The sequence below is a fragment of the Rattus norvegicus genome, chromosome 17, assembly GCF_021556685.1.
Source record: "Rattus norvegicus strain SHRSP/BbbUtx chromosome 17, alternate assembly SHRSP_T2T, whole genome shotgun sequence".
In the NCBI taxonomy this organism is placed as follows: Eukaryota; Metazoa; Chordata; class Mammalia; order Rodentia; family Muridae; genus Rattus; species Rattus norvegicus.
In genome coordinates, this window is record NC_141550.1 from 60838439 (window position 1) to 60862417 (window position 23979).

The window sequence follows — 23979 nt, forward strand, 5'->3', positions numbered from 1 at the left end:
AACTTGACTACATCTGGAATTAGCTAAAACTCAAAAGGCTGTGAACATCAATGAGGGATTTTTTCCCCTCAATTAAGTTCCATGAAGTGGGAAGAGTGGATCTTTGAAGTGGGAAAATCTTTAGTCATGTTTAATCTGAGCTACACCTCCTGCTGGCAGCCTACATGAAGGACTCTGAAGAAGGAAACTCTGTCCTTGCCCGATTGCTCGCAAATGCAAGTCCCCTCACTGTCATTAGAGCCTGTACTGCACACCAGTGTTTACTCACAACAGCCAAACTAGGCATCCAGCAGCAGAGGGATAGACACAGTGGGACCTTACAGGCATAAAGTACAACAAAGCTAGGGGTTTTGTGGTAAAATGGACTCCACTGCAGATGATGGCATGAAGCAAACTCAGCCAGTTGAGAATGGTGAATGCTCTTCTTTTCTCATTCATGGGCGCTAGCCTTTAGACATATAAAATTATGTATTTACAGATGGCATCACAGCAAAAGCAAGATGGCTAGGGAAAAAGGGAACAAGAAGAAGGGTAAGAAAAGGGAGGGAACAGGATGGGGAGGGTAATATGCTTAAAACACATTTTATTCACATGAAAATGTCTTCATAAAATGTCCTCATATAACCCTGCATAATAAAACTAAAAGAGAAATTCCAGAGAAAAATTAGTGTAATTTAGGAGCTTTAAAATTATCTTATCACTGTATATTTGTATGATGTGTGCACAAGTATGGGTTATTATGTCACTTACCAGAGTTAGGAGTTCACTTTTCACTTGAAAACTATTATACTGCGTGTTATGGCTACTCTCAGTTGCCAGCTTGACTACACGTGGAATTATCTAAAACTCAAGCAGCTCAGTACTCCTGTGAGGGTTTCTTTTAAATAAGATCATTTGAAGTAGGAAGACCCACCTTTAATCTGGGCCACACCTTCTGCTGGCAGGCTACATAAAGGGCATGGAGGAAGGAAGCTCAGTTTTTCCCCCACTTGCCCTCAACTCTTGCTGGCAAGTTCATCCCTTCACTGGCCTATTCCTCAGGATTTTGGTGCACACCGTAGACCAGCTGAGACACCCAGCCTCAGGGACTGAACAACTATTTGAATCTTAAACTTTCCATTGGTAGACAACTATTGTTGGACTTGCTAGACTATAGCCTATAAGCCACTCTAAGAAATTACACACATTCATTCTCATTCATATTCTCTCTCTCTCTCCTCTCTCCTCCCCCCCCCCCCTCTCTCAGATCAGTCTATCAGTTCTGTTCCTTTAGAGAACCTTAGAGAACCCTGACAAACGTGTGTGTGTGTGTGTGTGTGTGTGTGTGTGTGTGTGTGTGTGTGTAAAACAATTAGGTCTTCTTCATTTATACTAAAATTCTTTAAGAATTATTATCAATGTTATTCAATCTCTTCCACAAAGCAGAAAAAGTTGGAACATTCCCTAACATGCTTTACCACACCAATACTAATGATGTGTAAATCAGGGAAGACAGATGACTTACTAATGCCACTCATGAACCTAGAAGCCAAAGTCCTTCATAAATTCTTAGAGCAAACATCTCCATCTCACCTAACAATGTGCTGAAAGGCACACTACACCATAGTCAAGTGAGGTATAAGGCTGTAAGGCTAGTAGTATCTGAAAGTCCGCCAGAATAACCAACCATTATCAGCAGGCTATATTGGTTAGATGTTTTTCTGGTTGGATCTGGGAAGAAGAATCAATTGAAAAAATACTTTTATCATACTGGCGAGATGGCAGATTTGTTGGCTATTTTTTGATTAATGATTGATGTGGGAGGGTTCAGACAACTGTGTGTGGTGTCACTCCTGAACAGGCAGGATTGGGTGCTGTAAGAAAGCAGGCCCCTATTGGCTTGATCACCAAAGTTTGCTAAGCCTGTTTTCTTTTCATCCAAGACTTATTCCCAGACATTAAGGGTTATATTTAGCTACAATATGCAAGACAGTGGTGTTCTACTGAAATAAATACAAAGATCAAGGGACAGAATTGAGAATCCAAGAACAGACCCAGCAGGTCAAGGTGGTACATGCCCTGTAATCCCAGCACACACAAGACCAATGTAGGAGAGGGCCAAGTCCGAGGCCACTCTGATACAGAGACTGCCACAAACAAAGCAGCACCCACAAAATGTGTTCAATTAGTTTTGACCATGAAGCAAAAGGTAACCTAGTGGGAGGGAGCTCCTGTAATAATGGCAGCAGAGTGACCGGGGCTACAAAGGGAAAATCAACGACTATGATTCTCATAAAAACTAACTCAAAATGGATCACAGAATTACATATCAAACTGCTAAATTTCCACAACACAATAAAGAATGATCTGGAAGCCAAGGGTGACAACTCATGTCACTCAAGGCTACAAAATAATAAGGCCCTGTCTCAGAACATCAGCCGTGTAAGAGGAATATCAATAACTTGGATCTAATCCATATTAAGAACTTCTACTGTGGGAAATGAAGAGACATATGACAAAAGTGAAAGAAAATATTGCATCATGCACCTAATACAGTCTTAAGCCTAGAATGTCTTTATTACCTCTCAGAGTCAACAATAAACAATCCATTAGAAAAATGGGTAAAAGACATATGACCAGTCCCTTAAAACAACACAAAGAGAAGGCAAATAAAGCCACGGAATGATTCCTTATTTAGTCTCTCCAGGAAGCACACAATAGAAGATGAGCTCATGCTATACACAATACACACAATAACTACAATACGAAGCAGTGACCCTGGCCAGATGCTGCAGAGCACAAACCCAGACTGCATATGCATCAACAGTGACCTGGGAAGCAGCCTGGCAACTGTCATCCAAACTAAAACTGGATGGCTCACGCCAGTCAACCTGAATACTGAACCTAGAGAGATTAAAAATAGAGTTCATACAACAACATGCACATGGATGTTCTAGTGGACCTATTTATACTAGTCTTAAGCTACAAGCTTCCCACATGTCCTCCAATGGGTTAACGAAGACAGCATGTGGTACATAGGCACTGTGGTTGGCTTTACTTTCAGAGGCTTTCCTAAGGGACTATCTATAGACTTTTGTCAGCGTAGTATAAACCTGTCTGACTCTTTCATGATCTTGTACAAAACTGAGAAACTGGCTGTAACCAACCCCTAACTCACTACCTGGTTTCTGGCTTACTTAATTTTTCCAACTATTTGTTTTTAAGCTGCCAACCACCTGAGGCCAGGGAAGCAGACTTTAGTAACAAGACACACACCATCTTACGTCTGTTAGTCATTCTGAGCAATCATTTCTCGTTTACCATCCAGTGGAATAACTTTCAAATGAGAACATTGACATTTAAAATACCAGTGTCAGAGACTGACAAACCACACCCCACAAAACAACTCTGGCTTGCTATGTGATATCATCATTAAAATGTAGCTGCCTTTATACTACACAACACCAAAGACGAGTATTTGTAACAGAGAATGACTTACAAACTTAAAACCTTTCCCAGGAAAAGCTGACTTTCTTACATTAAGTTCTTTGAGGCTGGTAATATTATTAATTCCAAAAAATAAAAAATGAAAACTGCTTTTCTTTTGAGGCACATTAAGATTTTGCTTATCTGAAGCAGCATACAATGGAACTATAAGACTATACAGACAGATGCCATCTTTTTATAAGACAGGTATCTTAAACACCATTTTCTGTGCGACAGAATCCATGATGACCTGAAACTCACAATATAGCTGAGTACAATCTGAGTTGCTATCCCTTCAATGTGCACCACTGTGACCGGTTCATGCAATGTATGGCTTTGTGGCACACAAGGTACTTCATCAGATGACATACATCCCTGGACCCTCAAACACTGTGTTAAAAGTGGAAAACAGGCCCTACTAACTTAGGCCATGGTGCTCAAGGACACAGATTTTTCCAAGTTACATAGGAAGACAGACTCGGAGAAAGAAACAACAATCACAAGAGCACTCACGCTGTATGTGAATGAGCTGCTTTGGCATCTTGAACTCCCCAGGGTATATGGACTCATAGTAAGCGATGTTACTTTCTGCTTCAGGAACTGGAATAACCATGTTATCCCGCTTCTCGCCGTACACCTGCTGTGCAGAGATAGCCCGCTGAAGATGGTGTTCCTAAAAACAAGGAAAATGCCAAGTGTAAGCTTTAAGATGTACTTATCAGTATGTACAGTAGAATATATATAGCAATATGCATACAGAAGTTTCTGCCCATTTGTTTTCGAATGAAGGAACTCTGGTAGACCCAACAGACCAGCTAGCCTAAGGGCTTTTTTGACATAGGTGCTCATTATATAGACCAGGCTGGCCTCAAACTCCCAAATATCCATCTGCCTATGTGCTGGGATCGAAGGCGCACATGTAAGAATACTTCTAGGTACAGATACTAACTACTTCCTCGAAAGGTAGTATCTGTCAAATGTCAGAATCTGACTATCAGAATCAAAATTTCATTTACAGATGAAGAGTTATTTTTTAAAATTTAACTCTATTTGTTCACATTTAAGGATAATATGGAGAACGGATCAACTAGGAAGAACACCAGCATAAAAATGTTAATGGCATTTTGTTTATAGGGAAAAATCAGAAAATGAATGAGTAGGGAATCATTCTAGGTCCACCTCAGAGTAGCCAAGTCACACAATTTCAGCACTCAGATTATCTAATTAAGCACTACCCACTAATCTAAAGCGAAAAGACAACCCAAAGCTTCTGTTTGGTGTAAGAACCGAGAGGTGACTTGTTTCACAGTAACTTTGCAATTCTCTTTCATGTGGTGACTGAAATTCCTGAATGCAACTAACCAGCCATATTTTACTAATACACCCCTCTGGCTGAACTAGGGACAAAACTTTAACACAGACCTGATGCTTAGGATTTGGGAATGACAGCAGTTAAGGGTGGTTTGGCTTTTATTCTAGGTGCTTTATTCTAGATGTTGAAGCATATGAAGTGAAGGCAGTTACACTTTAGTGAGAATCACGACAGTCTTTTGCAACCTACATGTACAGCATAATGTGTACATGAATGACACTGTTGGCTGAGGCACTTTACACAGTCACATAAGTAAACAACACAGGCAGTTATCCTATAGACGTACCACACAAAAGCTTTGTGGAGCTAAGAGAATGGCCAGCAATGTGTTTCATCTGGGAGAAAGGTGACTGGCTCTCACCCACAGCTAAGCCCACACCAGCTGTCCTAATTACATGCCAACAGCACCAAAACAAATGTTTCTAGGAAAGCCAGTACATCTTTTGAAAACTGTCACTCACATCTGTAAAACCAGAAGAAGACTACAACTATTAGGAAAGCTGCAGACAACAGACTGTAGGAGCGCCAGTCCTGAAAGAGAAAAGGTCTCTAGGTATGCTCCCCTAACTCTGTGAAAGAATCACATGGGTAACAGAAATGCTGAGGAACCCTGGAGGGTTCACCCACACTGCACTACGAACGGAACCTAAGTCTCTGGTTAGAAGTGACCCCTCGGCTTTTCATGTTGGGCACCATCTTTTTAATGACATGAAAAAAGTAGGCAGGGCTGCGATGGCAACAACGGTCCCCGATGTTGATTGCATCTTCAATCTGACAGGCAGGGCTGCAATGGCAACAACAGTCCCCAATGCTGATTGCATCTTCAATCTGACGAACTTCAAGGGTTCTGTCTGACTTCATAGGTGTTACGCTCAGAGAAGCCCATCTCTGGCAGCAGAGTTTCCTCTCACTGTTGATGTTATTTTCCTAAAACCAACCGCCAGTCTGTGCACCTCTAGTATGGATCTACGCCAAAGCCCTGAACAAAGTTTTCACCATGGATTTGCAGCACTTGCTTCCCAGATCTCAGACTAACCAGTAAGGTCCAGTTCTTCCATCCTGAAGGACAAAGGACTCCAGGAATCCATTGCTAATTTACTGTTCTATGAATCCTGTGACAGATGATACACCATGCAAGAAGCTCTTGCTACTAAGCCCTGAGCAGGTGCTCCAAAGACAATAGGCATACCTGCACGGTTTCTTCATTTAAAGTCAATTCCTTAAACTAAATGGAGAGAAACTTGAAGTAATCCCACTAAAATCAGGGACTAGACAAGGTTGTCCAATCTCTCCCTGCTTATTCAATACAATTCAAAGTCCTAGCCAGAGCAATCAGACGGCGAAAGGAGGTCAAAGGGAAACAAGTTGGAAAGGAAGAAGTCAAAATATCACTATTTGCAGATGATATGATAGTATATTTAAGGGACCCCAAAAGTTCCACCAGAGAACTAGTAAGCCTGATAAACAATTTCACCAAAGTGGCTGGGTATAAAATTAACTCAAACAAATCATTAGTTTTTCTCTATTCAAAGGATTAACAGGCTGATAAAGAAATTAGAGAAATGACACCCTTCCCAATAGTCCCAAATAATATAAAATACCTTGGTGTGACTTTAACCAAACAAGAGAAAGATCTGTATGGCAAGAACTTCAAGTCTCTGAAGAAAGAAATTGAGGAAGATCTCAGAAGATGGAGAGATCTCCCATGCTCATGGATTGGCAGGATTAATATAGTAAAAATGGCCATTTTGCCAAAAGCAATCTACAGATTCAATGCAATCCCCATCAAAATTCCAACTCAATTCTTCATAGAGTTAGACAGAACAATTTGCAAGTTCATTTGGAATAACAAAAAACTCAGGATAGCGAAAAGTATACTCAACAATAAAAGAACTTCTGGGGAATCACCATCCCTGACCTCAAGCACTATTACAGAGCAATAGTGATAAAAACTGTATGGTATTGGTACAGAGACAGGCAGATAGACCAGTAGAATAGAACTGAAGACCCAGAAATGAACCCACATATCTATGGTCATTTGATTTTTGACAAAGGAGCTAAAACCATTCAATGGAAAAAAGATACAATTTTCAACAAATGGTGCTGGTTCAACGGGAGGTCAGCATGTAGAAGAATTCAAATCGATCCATTGTTATCACCCTGTACAAAGCTTAAGTCCAAATGGATCAAGGGACTCCGCATAAAATCAGATATACTCAAACTAATAGAAGAAAAAGTGGGGAAGATCCTTGAATACATGGGCTCCTGAACAAAACACCAATGGCTTATGCTCTAAGATCAAGAATCAACAAATGGGACCTCATAAAACTGCAAAGCTTCTGTAAGGCAAAGGACTCTATCATTAGGACAAAATGGCAACCAACATCCTGGGAAAAGATCTTTACCAATTCTACAACTGATAGAGGGCTAATATCCAAAATATACAAAGAACTCAAGAAGTTAGATTCCAGAGAGCCAAATAACCCTATCAAAAAATGGGGTACAGAGCTAAACAAAGAATTCTCAGCTGAGGAATATCGAATGGCTAAGAAGTACCTAAAGAAATGCTCAACATTCTTAGTCATCAGGAAAATGCAAATCAAAAGAACCCTGAGATTCTACCTCATACCAGTCAGAATGGCTAGGTCAAAAACTCAGTTGACAATCATTGTTGGTGGGATTGCAAGCTGGTACAACCATTCTGGAAATCAGTCTGGAGGTTCTTCAGAAAACTGGGCATTGCACTACCTAAGGACCCAGCTATACCTCTCCTGGCATATACCCAAAAAATGCTCCAACATACAACAAAGACACATGCTCCACTCTGTTCCTAGCAGCCTTATTTATAATAGCCACCTATTATAGTTGGTGGAACCCAGATGCCCTTCAACAGAGGAACGGATTCAGAAAATGTACATCTACACAATGTACTCAGCTATCAAAAACAAGGACTTCATGAAATTCATAGGCAAATGGATGGAACTAGAAAATATCATCCAGAGTGAGTTAACCCAATCACAGAAAAACACATATGATATGCACTCACTGATAAGTGAATATTAGCCCAAAAGCTCAGATTACCCAAGATACAATCCACAGACCACATGAAGCTCAAGAAGAAGGATGACCAAAGTGCAGATGCTTCACTCCTTCTTAAAAGGGGGAACAGGGGCTGGGGATTTAGCTCAGTGGTAGAGCGCTTACCTAGGAAGCGCAAGACCCTGGGTTCGGTCCCCAGCTCCGAAAAAACAGAACCAAAAAAAAAAAAAAAAGGGGGGGGGGAACAAAACTATTCAAAGGAGGAGAAATGGAGGCAAAGTTTGGAGCAGTGACTGAAGGAATGGGCCATTCAGAGCCTGGCCCACAATGTAGCCTATACATATATATATATACAGCCACCAAAACTAGGTAAGATTGATGAAGCTAAGAAGTGCATGCTGACAGGAGCCTGATACAGCTGTCTCCTGAGAGGCACAGCCAGAGTCTGCCAAATACAGAGACGAATGCTGGTACCAAACCATTGAACTGAGAAGAGGATTCCCATTGGAGGAATTAGAGAAAGGATTGAAAGAGCTGAAGGGGTTTGCAACCTCATAAGAACAATACCAACCAACCAGAGCTCCCAGGGACTAAACTACTACCCAAAGACTATACACTATACATGGACTGACCCATGGCTCCAACTCCATATGTAACAAAGGATGGCCTTGCTGGGCACCAATGGAAGGAGAAGCCCTTGGTCCTACAAAGGCTGGAACCCCCACTGTAGTGGAATGCTATGGGGTTGGGTGTTGGGGGAGGGTATAGAAGAAGGGGAGGGGAATGGGATAGGGGGCTTATGTCCGGGAAACCGGGAAAGGGAATAACATTTGAAATATAAATAAAAATATATCCAGTAAAAGAAGAAAAAAATAAAGTCACTTCCACATATTGAGGGAGAGCTGCAGACATAGTTTAGAACAGATATTTCTATCTAGAACAACTGGAGCAGAAGCTTCTGTCAAAACTGCTTGGCAGAAGACAGTGTGAGCCTAAATTACTTTATCTACCTCAAATCTTCAAGTGATGGATAGAGAGATGTCATTGCAGGTGTTTTCTGAACTACAGGACTACACACTATTTCCACCTGCTACTGGTATGACTTCAGAGACCCAGGATGGAATCAGGGCTCCACCTACCATATATGAAGACAGCAGACTATGTAAAAAAAAAATTTTATGATTTAAATATCCTGTTCAAATCATTTTATGAACTTAAAAGGCTTTCATGAAAACCAACTAGAGGATCATTTCACAGAAAAGCAGGAATTAACTTCTTCATAATGAACATATACTAAAAAGCCCAACCCTTGGTCTCAAGTAATAACTTTTCTCCTGAATTTCCAAAGCTCTTTCTGGACGCACAGTACAAACAGGGCTGGAAGCATGTGCCCTGGACTCAGGCTATCTGGATTACAGCCAACTCCAACAAGACAGTTTGTGATTCCTGGCAAGTCTTCCAGTTGGCTGGGGGAGGTGTAGGGGAACACCAAGAGCGCCTTTACAAGACTGGTTAGAATTTAAGATAAACATGAGGCTGAAAGGTTTGGTATAACAGGCATGCAAAAGAAGCTGTGGTTTAGTTATTACCCAGAAGGCTTTTACCAGTCTAAGAGAATACCAGCCGCTATACAAGTATTGCAAATGCGTGTGTGAGCATGTACACACACACTCCCCGCCCCCCTCCACAAGTGGACAGCACTCTACTTGTATGAAAAGCTCATTAGGAATGTATATTCTCTCAAATACTTTTCTGTACATATAAATACAGCCAGGAATATAATATAAAGTAAGAAACAGAGAGCTTTATTGTACAACAGAGTTCTATTACGTGCTTTGGGTCACTTGATATATGAAAAGCTTTCTACACTGAGACTTTACTCTTCAATACTCTAGGCTTTGTTGTATACGCTCCACAACACACACTGACAGTGGAGAACAAATAGACCATGTAGTAATAACCTAAACGCAGACACAAGTCGTCTCCTTAACCGATTCAAACCAAGTCATCGCCTTGTACTATGTAGAAGATATATTTTTGGACACAGGAAAGGATCTGCAGACAATAACAATATGTTCAAACACTCTTAACATCTATTCCAACATCCCCTGGAATAATAGCATTCAGTCACCACAGCCCTTTTCAATTTTTTTTTGTTTTTGTTTTTGTTTTTGTTTTTTGAGACAGCATCTCACTATGTAGCCCAAACTGACCTTGAGCTCACAATGAAACCCAGGAGATCTCAAACTCAAAGGACTGCTCCTGCCTCAGACTTCCAAGTACTACACACTCACACGGGGTTGGGGATTTGGCTCAGAGGTAGAGCGCTTGCCTAGCAACCGCAAGGCCCTGGGTTCGGTCCCCAGCTCCGAAACAAAACAAAACACACTCACACGAGCACACACACTTGCGCTCTCCTCCCCACCTCATTTTTATTATTTTTCTCACAAGGTACCAGTAGGTTCCCTAGCTGTTGCTTTTCTTTGCCCAGCTCAGAAAGGACCAGTTTCCCTTTTTTACATTAAAGGAATGTGTCTCCTGGAATAATCTTACAAACTTTTGCTATCTAGACTTTTCTATGTATAGAAAGTACTTACAGGCCACTTTACAGGTCACCCTTGATCCCAGAGAAGTTGCATAGTTAAAAACTATGGTGTAAAAACAAATGCTTTGTTTATAAAGTTTGTGTTAAAATTTTCGGACTCCTACTAGGTTAAGAGAGGTGGTAGAAACTGTCTGAAGGGTGGGAAGGAGGTGAGGAGGTGCTGAGCCCTAGCCCGTCTGTCCTCTTCCCTGAGCCCAGAGACAGACTGCTTTGGGGAGCCACTCAGCTGGGAAGGCAGGCGCATGCACACACCCCTGCTCTCAGATACCCTCAATGTCAGGATGGGCGAACCAGGGGTACTATCCTCAGTTTGCACTCTTATTCGGTGCTTAGATGCACTGTGAGGTGTAGTTTATCCTCCTATAAATCCATCCTGCACAGAGTCACATTTGAAATGCAGTGTTGTGAGCACAGCTGTGATTCCAGTGTCCCTACAGTGAGACTGGGGGTGGTGGGAGACCCCAGAAGCCCCACCAGCTTGTATACACAGCAGGACACGATGAGATCGTGTCTCACACAGCTGTAAGGGGAGGAAGGATTGACATCCACAACTGTTCTGACTCCCACACTCTGCTGTGTCTGCGACTAAGCTCGGCCTCCTGACTCAAGTAAGAGCTGCCTGAGAGCACCGTACCTACCCCCAAAGGCTCTAAACAGAGCACACCAATACCAGTAATTTTTGAGAAGTCAGAAAATACCTCTAAAAAGGCTTTGTCAACGTCATGAGCTCACATCCTGAGCTCACATCATGGGGTGCAGCTTTTGCTCCACTTACTCTAGACCTTCATCCACCAGGACACCCTACTTGTTCTGCACATTCCTCCTCATGTAAGCAAAACTGTCCCCTCGAGCATGGGCCTACAGAAGCACGTCTTACACTTAGGAGAGATAGCAGGTCGTAATTATGTACATACATTCCTCAAGTTTAAGTTCTTTCAGAGTAGGTGTCTAAATTACCTTTTAAACTTTTTCTTGATAAGATGTATTCTCACATGGTGTATGAGGATTAGACATTGTAGCCTTGAGGACTAGAGGAGACTGTCTTTGCAAGTACCGAGATTCTGGCTTGGCAATCTGGCTTACTGTGTAGTGTTGTATAAGCTGTCACTGAGGCAAGCTGGAAAGGGCAACCTTAAGGAAGCATGAGGAAACATTTCTTCTGGCTTTATAACAGACGGGGATAAACGCCACAAACCAAACAGACAGATATGCTTACCTTTTTGTAGTCTATTCTAACTGAATTAGAGGCAGTTTGTTCTAAGGAGCAACGATATATAAAATTCCTTTCTGGGCAAATAAGTGATGGCTGATTTTGTTAAAAGCCCCCTAAAGGTTAATTCAGCTTATTACACCAGAGTCCTTGCTGTTGGTCAAACTTCCAGTAACACTCCTTCCACATCTTCACATTCTGTTCTGATCCTTTTAGCCAGATCATTGCTCATGGGCTCCTCTACTATATTTTCACTAGAATAGCTAAAACTGAAAAGGTCACCATCAAAAGGTGGCAAAGATCTAGAATGACAGAGTTTATATCCTGTCACTAAGAAAAAAGTCAGCAGTTTTTAAAACCCAACATTCACAGTCCATATTGCCTAGCAATCTTCTTATAAGTGTTGATTCAAGAGAAACTGGAGAGGAGTGGCCAAGATCTAGAATGACAGAGTTTATATCCTGTCACTAAGAAAAAAGTCAGCAGTTTTTAAAACCCAACATTCACAGTCCATATTGCCTAGCAATATTCTTATAAGTGTTGATTCAAAAGAAACTGGAGAGGAGCTCACAAAAGACCTGAGTAAGAATGTTGAAACCATTGTAACAATAAAGGCTTCAAACTGACACACCCATTATCCACAGGGAGGCGTGCTACACTATCAGCTCAGCTAAAGCATATGAACAGCATGAGAATCTGGTTTTGACCCCCATTATTGAAACAACCAGTCTCCCTGTGCCCCAAATAGGGCAAACACAGCACAGTAAAAAAGTAGACTATCAGTGACAAAGGGAACTAGTTACTCATACACACAATGTCACAGCAACTTTCAAACCAGTTTCACCCATTCGAGCACACACTGCAGTCCACCTCTGCTTGGTTCTTAAACAAGTTCTCTTGGGAGGAAGGAGTATGAAGGACAATGGTGGTGTTCTGTATTTTGCTGTGGGGTTAGGTAATGTGAATATATGAACACTAAAATTCAACTATGACACACTATTTGTCAATTTTACCTCAAAATGAGAAAAAAGGTGAAATACAAACAAACTGGCCCCTCGTCGATGCTCTGTGAGCTGATGGACAAAGTGAACAGGCATTTGAAACTAAAACGTCCTTTAAACATATGGGGGTGAGCTCAGTGCAAAGTCCTTTCCTAGATGGCATTTGTGAGCCCGGAATGCCATCCCTAAAGCTTCCAAACAAATAAGGTAGCCAGGTGTGAGAGATGGAAAACAAAGTGTTAACTGTAAGACCTGAGTAGTAAATGTCACGAATGTGCTTCAATTTACTCAGTGTTTGAGAATTTCCATACAATCTGAGTGGTAAAAAGCCAGGGTTTATTTCAGTGGTAGAACACACGCCTAACACGGTAAGTCCTAGGGTGTGGCTGTCCAGGAGCACACAAAACCAATCCTGTTCCCACTCCTCTGCAGCCTCAGACACTACAGCCGCATCTGCTGTGAGCTCCTCCTTAGCAGAGTGTGGCTTCAATGCATAAGAGTGTTTTTCTGCTTTGTTTTGCTCAAGGCAGAGAATCAGACCTAACACATTATAACTATTCAATAAACATATTTTAATAATTGCATTTCAAAGAGACTTCATAAAAACAAAAAAATTTCATGAAAGCAAAAAAAAATTAAGTATATTTTGTTTTGACATTCAAATGTTCAAGGGAAATAGTTAAAAATTGTTTAAGGACAGACAATGTTGTAAGATAAGATATCACGCTATATTATAAATTTATATCAACACTGCATTAGAAATTTAATATTTATAATTTCCAAAAGAAATAAACAGAAAGGATTATTTCCCACTATACTCAAAGTAAAATTCTAAAGTTCTATTTCCACAATTTTAAATTGTAAAGGAAGTTTTGCCATTTCAAAGCATGAAGTATTTGCTGATTACTAAAACTGAGCACTGGGCATGTTCTGATGGCCTGAGAGTCTGCGGGCAGAGAAGGATGTTTCACAGCCATGGCCAGAGTCGAAGATCCTAGATGGGAGACGCAGTACCACAAGCCTGCCAACAGCAGGCAGCTCCACAAGGGCAGCTCTCAGAGCCGACAGTGAGCCACGGGGCCAGCAACTCTCCGAGGTACAAGAGAGACTTGCAGGACACCTTAAGACAATGACATCAGGATGAAACACACCTGCCCCTCAGTCTGGGAACACCCCTGTCCACCTACACGACAGACATAGAGGACACACTCTCACTGAGCTGTCTTTTGTTGTCTTGCTCCCAAAACATCCGTCTTTTGACTTAACTGGCAAATGGTTTTTCCCAACACATCCGGGGCTTAAGTTTAATTCTGATCCTTTCCCCCTTAGATGCGGCTTGTTTGTGCTTCACGTCTTAAGCCCTACACACCCAATGTGATGCTCAGAAGTGAGGATAAGGCTAAAATCACAGTTCCTTGCAGAAGAATCTAATGGGGGCAAGCCCCGTGTCTCTGCTTTTCTGGTTAGAGTGATGGACACCAGCAGCTGCGGCATTAGGTAAAGCACCGTGGCTCACTTCCTGTTCATACTCGGCTTCACTACTGAAGCTTCACTACTTCCAGGCTGGGGGTTAGTCTGCATGTTACCTGCCACTCAGATTTCCAAAGAGCTCCAGATGTACCTCTGGCCACGTGTGTTACCTGTCTATCCAGGACAAAGCTTCCCGTCTCTCCTCCTCTCCAAATCACACCCAATTCTTAAGAGATGTTTTTGATGTTGCTTTTTTTTTAATCTAGAAGCCATTTATTTTCTACCTCAAAGTTGGACCTTGTCAGCCAGCAGAACACACTGTGTCCCCTTCTCTTCTGGAGCTAGGGCCAGTGGTCTTTCTGAGGAGGCTGATATCTGTGGACGCTGCTGCAAGCTCCCTGTGACGTGTAGCCCACAACACCCCTGCACTTCCTACCCTTCGTCAGCATCTTACAGAACATTCTAGCAATACTAGAATGTGACGGTTCCCTGTGTCTAGCCCACAGCTACCCCTCTCCACTTTACATGACTGCAATAGGACACCAGTCTGGGCAACTACTGAAATCTTTATGAAGTGGAATACTGAGTAAGGAGAATCAGGAGAAAACTCCCTGATAATGCATTGATGCTCCCAAACTACGTGCATCACACACGTCAGAAGGGACAGGGCAAAACAAGCAAGAAGAATGGTGAGCGCCCGTGATGCCACCACTTCCAGGAAGTAGAATAGGAAGATCACTCGAGACCCTGACTCTGATACACACACACACACGCATGCACGCACGCACACTCACGATGCCAAAAAAAAAAAAAAAAGCAAAAACAAAGTAACAATAATAAAAACCAAGAGAGGACTGAAATGCTTAAAAGCAAAGTGCCGTGATGTAGTTAATTACTACCTGGTTTGTGAAGATGAAGGGAGGAAAAGAGGGCAGCAGAGAAGACAAAAAAGCACGTGAACAAATACAACGATCAGGTCTGTTTCCAAGCACAGAGTTCTGTGCACTGCTTCTCTGTGTGACGCATGCACGCATGTGCACGTGTGCGTGCCCAGTGAGCTCTTAGGCCGGGTTTCCTGATTATTTCCCACCTTGTTCTTTTGAGACAAGGCTACTTACTAAACATGGATCTCACAAGCTTGGCTAGATTGGCTAGACAGCAAGCCTCCTGCCTCTGCGCCCTCAGTGCTGTGTTAAAAGGAGCGCTGGCACACTGGCTTTTTACATGGATGTTGGAGATCTGCTAGCAGCAAGCCCCAGTGCTTCTATCTCCTCAGTGCTGGGTTACAGACCTGGGCCAGCACTCGTGGCTTTTTCCTTTCTATGTGAATTCTTGGAATTGGAGGCAGGGCCTCACAATCACTTTACTGATTGAGCTGCTGTACTATCCCCTTTCTAAAAACTAAACCCCTTTCTGTAACTGAAATAGTCTCCTAGTAGGAAAGGATATTCACCTCTTTCCTTCTCAGCAGGACAGTTTGTGAACACTTTTCTTGCCAGCCGACTTTGTGTACGTAACTTACAGGGAAGCGAACACAGCAGAACAGTAGAGCATAGTTTTGAACAGAGGAAGAAAACTTCATGGTTGACAAAATTACTTAGTCATTGAGTACACTCGTTGCTCTGACCCACATAGAATAGTGATCTTAAACAGTTCTCTGGGAGAGGGGAGGTTCTAAAGTGACATTCACCACAGGATTCCTGTGCACCTCCAATCCCAGTAAATGCAGAGTCTGGGGAAAAGGAGAGAGTCCTCACAGGTGCTATGCTCTGACCAAACATAATACGCTCAGCCTGTAAGCGCCTAACATGTCTTCCTTATTTATGTGATTATTGTTAGTTCGATGTACTGAAGTTTGATGAGGCCCAATTCACAGGAGTAAATGTACAAGCTACAAAAACAAAAAGTAATGCTTAGCTGTGATATACTGAAGTCACTCTCTTCTACCACAGATACACCTGTTTGAGGGAACTCCTGCAGTTCCTTCCACTGCTGCATTTTAAATGAGCTATTTTCCACAAAGTTTATCTTCTTGGTTTTATTTTTAAAGGGGGCTCTTTATATTGACTATAGATGCTCTAAGCTTGAATGGTTTTAATGGGAAAAAAATTAGAGGTTAGCAAGCTACAGTTGGGGGCAGGGGAACAAGTCTAGCCCTCCCCCAAGCACAGATTGCCCAGGCTGCTTTTGCTTCACAGCAGGCTAAGTAGTTCTGAAGGACTGGAAGGCCTGCAAAGCCAAGCCTTTACTGTCCAATTCTTTACATACAGGTAGGTTCCAGACCGTTGACACGCATCTGAATTTTGATATATAGTGGTTTGTAACAGGAAGACCTCTTATTACACAGTAGAAATGACGGAAAAGCAAATCACAGCTCATTAAGTAAAAGTGTTGTCTCTGGACCACATAATACATACTTCATCTTTACTTCTCAGTCTGTTACAATGTACACCCATTTTACAGGAAAGGTGATGCTCAGTAAGACTCTGTCCCTTCCCTCAGGGGGAGAAGGGGGTCTGGGTTATAGTCTGGCTCCACAACCCCAATCTTTGAGGAGTAATTCCTCCATATCTCTTTCTCTTTCCCCAGCAATAGCTGAGTACAGGACGGTTGTTAATATTAAGATTAGCCACAAAATCTTGAAGAAGCTGAAGAGTAACACTGGCTACAAGGATCCTAGAATGCTATAATCAACTTAGGTAAGCATCAAATTTCCTACCTTCATTTATTTGCCTGGAAAGCCGTCAATGTGTATCTACAATTCCAGATGACTAACTACCCTATCTCAATTCTGAAGTACTCAACATGGTGAGGGAAACCACACTTCAATAAGCACTGTTTTATCTTGTTAAGTCTAAGGACACAATTATTAATACTTACTAGCCCTCCAGCACTTCTTTTATAAACTCTGGCACTCTACTTACCAAGAGCTGGCATGTGGGAATAATGTAGTTCCTTTTGTGTTTTGGGTGGTCAGGAGTCAACACTGAGTGAGTGGCTTCCTCCATGGGTGCCGCGCCCCCCCAGTCTTTCAATTAAACCCCGGCTCAGAGACTGGGCTAGATTGGCTGGCTACTGAGACTTGGAACCTGTCTCCAGATCCCCAGTGCTGGAAGCACGCATGTATGCACCATGATACCTAACGTATATGATCGCTGGGGATCTGAACTCCTCCTCATGCTTGCACAGCAAGCCCTTTACCAACTGAGCCGTCTCATCAGCCTCTGACTTATTATTTATGGAAAGTACTCATGAATAGGAATTTCCTTATAGGAAGAAAATCAGCTTTTAATTAAAAGGAAATTATGAAGAAATTCACTTGCCTTTAATAAGTATAAAATCAATTTTACTGTTATAAAAGAAACAAATTATTCACCATTCAGAGAAAAGACTTATGAACAAATCTGGTTGAAACAAAATGTCAGGTTGGATTAAATTTGACCTATAAAAGTAGGTTTTATGTATTTTGTTTTCCAGCTGGTTAATGTTACAAACAGTATTCAGCTATTGTTCCTGTGTGCATGAATCCCCAAACTGACAACTAAGGAACCTGGGACAGTGTGACAGCCTGGGTGAGAAAGTGACAGTTCTGTGGAGTTATCATTTTTTCAGACTAAAAATAATAACAACAACAATAATAATAATAGCATATAATTTTCTTCCGTAAATGGTACTGATTCCCTTGGGTTCAGCAAAACCAAAACCCCTCAGCACCTCCCCTGATATCTGTGAACAGCATCTTCCCATAGCACTTTTAAAAGTCTGAGTGTCTCAAAAATCCTGTTTTCCTCATTTGCTCCTCTTCCTTTATTCATTCTAATTACACACAGAAGAACATAAATGTCTGATAATTTCAAATTACAAATTAGCTTAATGTGATATGACAAATTGTTTTTGTTTATAATGGAGTTTGAAAATTATTTCTGATTCTACTAGAATTTTTTTTCAAAAGTCAAGAAGGTCATGTAAAAGGCGACATCAGAAATGTGGGCTGAAATTCCAGTTCACCATTTTCTAATTTTGCGTGGCATTCTTTAAGCCTTACTTTCCATGTGTCTGTGGATATAGAGCATGTGAACATATGATGGGGGGGGGTGTCTCCCTTCCCCTATGGTTTTCTGCCTTATTTCTTGAGATACAGTACCTCATTCAATGAGAAGCTTGCCAATCAGCTAGACTGGCCTATCAGCGAGGTCCCAGCATCTGACCATCTTGACCCTATAACTTGGGTTACAAGATGCACAGTTAGGCTTGGCTTTTGATGTAGGCACTCTGGACTCAGGTCTCCATGTGGACAGAGTACACTCCTTTCCAGAGAGTGATCACCCTCATCCTTTAGTTACCTTTAAAAAATATATTAAGTATTTCTATTATAAGGGCAAAAATGAAATAGAAGATATAAACCTCTTAGTATAATACCTAGCACTTCAAAAATCAATTTTATGTTTGTTTTCTTACTTGAAAAGGGCTGAAAATAATACCTAACTTACAGGGAATAATAATAATAATAATTATTAAGAATCAAAGTTGTATCTATAAGCCTTGCTCTGTATATTATTCTAATAGTCAGGTTATAACGTACACTGGACTGAAATACTCACAGAAATGCTTTCTGTATAAGTGAAGCACACATAGTGTTAGGCTCAATAGCCAGTACTATAGTAATAAAAATATACAGCCCTCCCAAACAAACAGTAAAACAAAACTCAGCAACTTCTACATGCTTTAAAGATGGATTTATTCTAGTTCACTGTTTCCACTTCATTTCTATTGGCTGACTGTCACTGTCATCAGTTAACCTCTGAAATCATCAAATCTCACTGACAGATTAAGGGCTTTATATGGAAACTTCAGATACTGTAAACCACAGACTCCAGTTAGCCAAGTCAGCTTTTCCAAAACAATGAGGCCTCTACACTTTGGAACACAAAAGGGAAAAGTAGTCAATGGGGTTCTCTCCTCAGCTTCCAATCAAAATCACAACTGCAATTCATTCCAAATACTACTTACTTAAGTCACACACAATGTACATGAAAACTCATGGGAATGTTTTCCAACTTAGAATGCTACCTGAAACGACTCTAGTCAAGTCCTTCCGTGAAAACAGACAAACTGTGCCAGCCACCTTCATGTGGGGAGGAAGGGGAGAGCTGCAACCCTAACACAACTGCAGTGCTTCCAGGCCCACCTAACTCACTGCACCACCTCCTTAGTCAAGTGACAGCCACCGGTGACACACTTTCTCTCGTAAGTCTCTGCTTCACTAAACACAGCTCAGACAGCATTTACCTCTTATAAAGACATTAAGTAAACCATGCTAAATTTGGAATGTAGGAATTCCATTAAATTTGTTGAGAATGATAGCCTGATTCTATTTTTTAAAGACAACAGAAAAGTAGCCACGATCTCATTGCAAGGACAAACTGTAACAGCTGGTGCCAGTCGGTCTTTTTATTTCCTCAAGTCTATAATGCTGTTAACACTGCAGTAACAGATGCTGGCACAGGACCAGTGTCGAAACATTTGTTCAATTAGGGAGTTTCTTCACTCTATAATTTTCAATCACAAAACATCTTCAAGTAAGTGAATGACATTCTCTGTTTTAAAATCTAATCAAATCATGGTCAGAATGCAAACTCTCTTTTTCACAGAAGGGAGGCTAGATTAATAACTATAAAGAGCTACAAAATACAGCCATGTTAAGGTACACCTCTCATCTGCTAAGCTGGGTGTGGTTGTACACACTATTAATCTCTGTGAGTTCGAGGTCAGCCTGGTTGACACATGACTTCCAGGACAGTCGAGAACACACAGAGAGACCAGACCCTGTTTCAAAATAAAACAAACAAAAGGTTCTCTGAAAACAGGAAGCAGTTAGCAGATACCTCAAAGGCAAGGTGATGGTGGGCACATTTCATCTTCTCCAGCCAATTAAACAGGGAAAACTCAAAGTGTCTTTCCTCAGATTACTTCTAGGAGGACTAAACTTTCTGGCAGTAAATTCTTAGTCAAAGTGACCTCTGTCTGGACCACAGCACAAGCACTCTTTCCACCAACACCATGTTTGAAATAATGATTACTGTAGCAACCTGGATCCCCAGCTGACCTATGGTGATACAAAATGTAACAAGAGCCATAAATAAACTTCTGATATTACATGCCTGACCTATGCCTATTCTAACATATATATGGAGGAAGGGGTGGCACAAACAAAATCTGAAATACGGAAGAAAACTAAAACAGATGCCAAGCGAGAACAATGACAACCTGCATGTGTGGGAAAGTAACTTGTAATGACCTGGAAAGACCGACAACGTACTGTGACCAAACCTGCAGCCCCAGCCAAGGTTTTCAAAGCTGAGAAAGGGGGTTGGGGATTTAGCTCAGTGGTAGAGCGATTGCCTAGCAAGCGCAAGGCCCTGGGTTCGGTCCTCAGCTCCGGGGGGGGGGGGGGGGGGGGACACAACAAAAAAACAAGGTAACAAAAGCTGAGAAAGAAAAGAATATATTGGTTGTTCTTCTATTTGGCATTACATAAGATAGGACACAGACACACACTCACACACAGTGGGGAGAAACAATGGGCAGCTAGACACAAACAAAGCTAGTAGGAAGCAGTTTTAGAAGAGACACATCTGGACAGAAACACTGGCTGGCATAGTGAGCAGAAAGGAAACACAGTGGAAGCCAACCAAGAGGCAGAACAGCACAAAGCTTAAGTGCCAACAAAGGCACGAACAGACATCAACAGCAGACAGTTGGAGGCATGCTGTCTCTGCCTTGCCATAGGCAGAAAGGTGGCTGTGAATTATTCCAACTCTCAAAGGGCACATATCAGATGAAGAAGAGAAAAGAAAAAAGGAAAGCTGTCAGTCAACACAGAAGCACAAAGGCTTATGGAGCAGGGAGCCTCTTTCTTGCTGTGGCAGACCTGTGCCTGACGAACAGGCATGTCCTATGAGTTTCTGCAGCACTTCTCCCAACCTTCCTTCATCTATATGGAGGTTTATCTTAGTCATCCTGTCTCTGTTACTCCCACTGACTCTCAGATGGGGAGGGAGAGGAGGAGAGGGTGTTGTGTGGCAGTTTTTATTTACATCCGGGGCAAGAGGCAACGCATCCAGACCTATACAGTCCTAGGAAGAATTATATGCTATTATCTGAAAATCCAAAGACCTTAATTTACATTTGATGCTGTAGTTAACTGGGACTTTAAGGTAGGCTTCACTGTGGAGATGAATTCATTTTGTCAAAAAGGAGCCAAACTTTTAGTTAGCCGAAAGTGAAGATTATCTCCCAAATATTTACACTTAAGACTATAATTATTGGTTCCTCTATGGCTAGGTTTGGTACATTATTTTTACTGGTCAAATTCTGACCACAGCTGATTGATCTTCTAAGCCCTTTCTTCCACTAAAGTCACATTTGGGATTGAGGCCACTCTGCCACAGTCTACATCCTGGAATGAAGTTACAAAGAACTGAAGCCTCAAGTCAAGCAAAAAAGCAATGTGGTGATAGAAAGAACTCTTTGCTGCAAAGCCACGAGGATGGAGCCAGGTTCTATGCTCACAGTCCGACCCGTGTCTTCCCTGTCCTGTCTGATAATAGAAACAAATGGTTATGCCAGTCATACTTATGGATCTGCACTGTAAGTGACAGGAGTGTAGTGATGAAGCCTAGTCGTTAAGAAACTTGTCTCATAGCAATCACATGGCAAAACCAGCATCTTGATAGAACTTGGAAGTGCAATAGGAACAAACACAGCCTTGGGCTAGACTGGCTAGCAATGCATGAATAAGTTAACCAACCTAGTCAGAAATAATAGACATTAAAATCCACTGCTAATGGTAGCTGGAGCTCAGACTCCTGTAGTAAAAGACTGTAGCAACCAATTTATATAAAACAGAAGCGTCAGCAGCAATTGTGGCAGCCTGTGACTCTCAGTCGCATAATGTACAACCAAGGAAGGGACCATTAGTAAACTCAGCAGGGGAATGGTCGAGAAATGCTTTAACAATGGAAATAAAGAAGACCCTGAAGCCTTCAGAAGTACAGAGAAACAGGCCAGATGACAAAAGCCCAGAGCATCTGTCCTCGTTAGCATTTCTCTGCTGTGATGAAACACCAGAAGCAAGTTGGGGAGCAGAGAGTTTCTTTGGCGTATACTTTCCCATCATAGAGTCTATCGCTGAAGAAAGTCAGGACGGGGCATGTGGAAGCAAAAGCTGATGCACGACAGAGTGCTGCTTATTGGCTTACTCCTCATGGCTGGCTCAGTCTGCTTCCTTTTTTTGAAAAAATAAGAAAGACAAACCCCAGGACCACCAGCTCACGAACAGTCCCATCCACAGTGGTCTGGGTCCTCTCCTACTAATAAAGTGCCTTACAGCTAGATCTTAAGGAAGCATTTTCTCAACTGAGGTCCCTCCTTTCAGATATCTCTAGCTTGTGTCAAGTTGACATAAAACTAGCCAGCACAGCATCACACATCACTTCAAAACCAGCAGCAACAGTTTTCCTGTCTTCAAAGAACTGACTTCTGAATAGAGGAGGCAGCAACTAGAATTTTGGAAAGCTTAGTTAGGAACTTTACAGCTGAGTGAGACGTAGTCTCTTAAACTAGGGAAGTGGCATAGCAGTGGGAATGACAATAACCATTTTTAAAAGTGTATTAGCATTCTTTGTATGATGTGTGTGTACGTGGGTGGCTCCTTCCATTTTCCTATGGGTTTCCTATGGGCGATTGCATGCAGGTCATCAGGCACTCGTGGCAAGCACTTGTGCCTGCTAGAACATTAGGAATTTTTAGGAAGTTCCTTTAGACACATGGTATTGGCAATGTTTGTTAGCCTGGCAGACTCGTCCAATTAAATCCTCGACTTCTTGCCAGACTAACCTTTCCACTGGGACTTACCAAAGCTGAACATGTACACTCAGTGAAAGGGTGGTTTAACACCAGTCTGTTTAGCTGAGTAAGAAAGAGCTCATGTCAAGACATCTCTAATAAAGTCTAGTAATTCTCTTTATAAAACTGTGCCATGTGCCTATAACTCCAGCACTGAGGACGGTAAGGCTGGGAAGACCAGAGAGTTCATGGCCCGCCAGGGTTACAAAGTTTGACCATGTACAAACAGAACCAAACAAAGGCTACGGGACAAACACATCAAATGAAAGTGTATTTACAAAGCTGATTCTTTAATATTTCCTGATATACAGGAGAAAAAAAACCTTTTATTTTAGTGCAAATGTATTACAAGGAAAACTTCACAAAAGTCAGGAAACTTAAACAAATTTCTCAGTGTGTGTCCCACTGCCAGGTGGCAGATGGGAGCGTTACTGCAGGTAGCAAAAGCATTTGCCATCAATCTTTATTTCCAGATCAAAGAGATAAAAATGGATGCAAAAATTTTTAATTCAAGTAGGAAATTAATTTTGAGAATTAGAGCAACGTGACTTTTCAGGAACTTCAACTTGGCTTATTTTCATTATGGAAGGAACATAACTGCTGTAAACTAAAATAATTACTTCTCATCTTTAAAACTGGGAGTTTAAGAACAGACCTCTATGTAATTTATCACCTGAGTTTTAAGCACTATGAGGGATAAGCCATGTGTGCAGACAGCATAGTATCAGCATCGCATTCTGAGAACACATTTTCAAAAGTGCAAGTTGGCACACTGAACACAGGACTTCACAGGTTATACTTCAAGAGAGTTCATGACACTCTCATGTCCTCCATATAACCCATATCTTATATTTTTGGTTGTGAGCCTAGCCTTTAACGGCTGAGCCATCTCTCCAGCCCATAACCCATA

At 41.7% G+C, this 23979-nt stretch overlaps 1 protein-coding gene across 5 annotated transcripts in view; it reads right to left on the reverse strand.

Moving 5' to 3' along the window:
* Epc1 (enhancer of polycomb 1) overlaps positions 1–23979 on the reverse strand; it is a 92003-nt gene that overhangs the window by 25833 nt on the left and 42191 nt on the right. For all 5 annotated transcript variants that reach the window (XR_015640601.1, NM_001309462.1, XM_087589626.1 and 2 more), the window contains 1 exon segment: positions 3979–4138. Coding sequence is in view for 4 of the 5 variants with exons in the window: in NM_001309462.1 (NP_001296391.1) it covers positions 3979–4138 (160 nt within the window). In the remaining variant the exon portion in view is untranslated.